This window comes from Antrostomus carolinensis, unplaced genomic scaffold (genome assembly GCF_000700745.2).
Source record: "Antrostomus carolinensis isolate BGI_N321 unplaced genomic scaffold, ASM70074v2 Scaffold55092, whole genome shotgun sequence".
Lineage (NCBI taxonomy): Eukaryota > Metazoa > Chordata > Aves > Caprimulgiformes > Caprimulgidae > Antrostomus > Antrostomus carolinensis.
The window spans coordinates 1-1,588 of record NW_010301273.1 but is presented as its reverse complement, the minus strand read 5'-3'; the positions used below and the strand labels follow the sequence as shown (position 1 = coordinate 1,588).

Here is a 1,588-nt window from a genome sequence, read left to right as displayed (position 1 = left end):
GCCCGAGCTGCTTCCCGTGCATCACGACTGCTGAAAGGAAAACGTTTCATCTCAACCCCAAAACACGTCAGAAGTACAGGCAGTGGGAGAGGTTTCAAGGACGTATCACAAATACTCTGAAATTAATGTAGGGTAAAAGGGGAGGGGGGAAAAAAGAAACTTGCTACAGACACCGTAATACACAATAAATTTAGATAATTTAAAAATAAAAAAGGCAAGAGGCAGCATTTCAGCAGCAAAGTGCTCAATAAAAAGTATATTGGAAAGGGAAAGGGGTAGAGCAGCAGGCGGGGAAGGGGCTCAGAGGAAATAGGGAGTGGTTGTTCTAGGAGGAATGACACGTTCTGAATCTGGGACTGCACGGAATAACTTTGGTTCTCTCGTATTTACATCTTTAAAGACCATGATTGACGCGATATTTCCACAGCGGTAGCAGTAATTGGGAGCAGACCATACCGTCACCAGCTTCTCATCAAACATGAATTTATAGCCTTCGTGAACTAGCTGGTGCGCCCGGCAGATCAGCTTCAGGTTGTTGATGTGAACAAACTGTAAAGGAAGAAAGGAACCCTCAGCTTTGTCTGAGGAGCCGCACGCCGCTGCCCACACAAGAGCCCTCTCCCAGCTACAGCCCCGGCACATGCACACCGTGATGAGCTCCAAGAGAAGCTTCTGCACTTGGTGCACTGGGAAAACTATTTGGGTTTTGAGATTTGAGCCCCGGGAAACACCCACGGCACAGAGGTGGCAGCTGCTGTGCTGTCCCCGGGGCTCGGTCCCCCCAGAGCGTGGCACGAGCGCGGCGCTCCTAACGCAGGTGGTTCGGGAGCCCGGGAAGGCCAGCGTGTGTCAGCCCCGAGAGCTGCTCGCTGCTTTCCAAAGTAACAACAATTCAGTCAAGAATTGGTAAGAAAAATGGTGCTTTTTTCCTCTCCTAAATCCCCCATGAAAGGCTCCTACTCAAAGCCTGGTGGTGCCAGTTGGTCTCGCTGCTTGACACCCTTTAAAAGCGAGATGGGTTAATCCCATCTGGCAGCTCCAGTTAATGCTTTTCACTCCAAATGGCTCATTTTTTCAAGTTGGCTCGAGTGAACCTTCTCCACCACCACGACCACCAAGTACTCGCAGTGGTCTGACAAGGAAAGTTCATCACCTCACAGTGCCCTCGATCCGTTCGCTGTAGGGGAAATACCAAACTGAGCTGAACGACTTCTCCTGTACCTGCAGTGACTTTCTCTTGCCCACAAGGCCGTCATTACCTCATTGGTCACCTTGGCGCCGAAGAGCCAGCCTGCTCCTCGCGGACTGATGGCCCACGTGTCCACATCCTCGGGATCAGACCAAACAAGGTCACAGAAGGCGCCTTTGTGAGGAATTTCTTGATTACGTTCAATGGTTCGAATTTGATCGAGTGTCTTGATGTCTGGGGAGAGGCCCCCGTGCACACAGAGAATCTGCTCGTCTATTAGCTGCAGAGAGAGAGACGTGGCTGAGAAATACTCAGAATTAATCCAGCCCAGAACACTACCAGGGTGACCCTTAAAGGTCAGGAATTCTAGACTTGGGAGTGGTGGTGAGTGAGAAGCTG

At 50.7% G+C, this 1,588-nt stretch overlaps 1 protein-coding gene across 1 annotated transcript; it reads right to left on the bottom strand.

Annotated features, from left to right (window-relative positions):
- Window positions 1-300: 300 nt before the first annotated feature.
- On the bottom strand, window positions 301-1,489 carry PPP6C (protein phosphatase 6 catalytic subunit; the record flags this gene model as incomplete). The annotated part of the gene is made up of 2 exons (XM_010163375.2): window positions 301-549; window positions 1,260-1,489. Coding segments are annotated over 2 exons (479 nt in total), but the record flags the coding sequence as incomplete, so codon positions are not given.
- Between the last annotated feature and the right edge of the window lie 99 nt (window positions 1,490-1,588).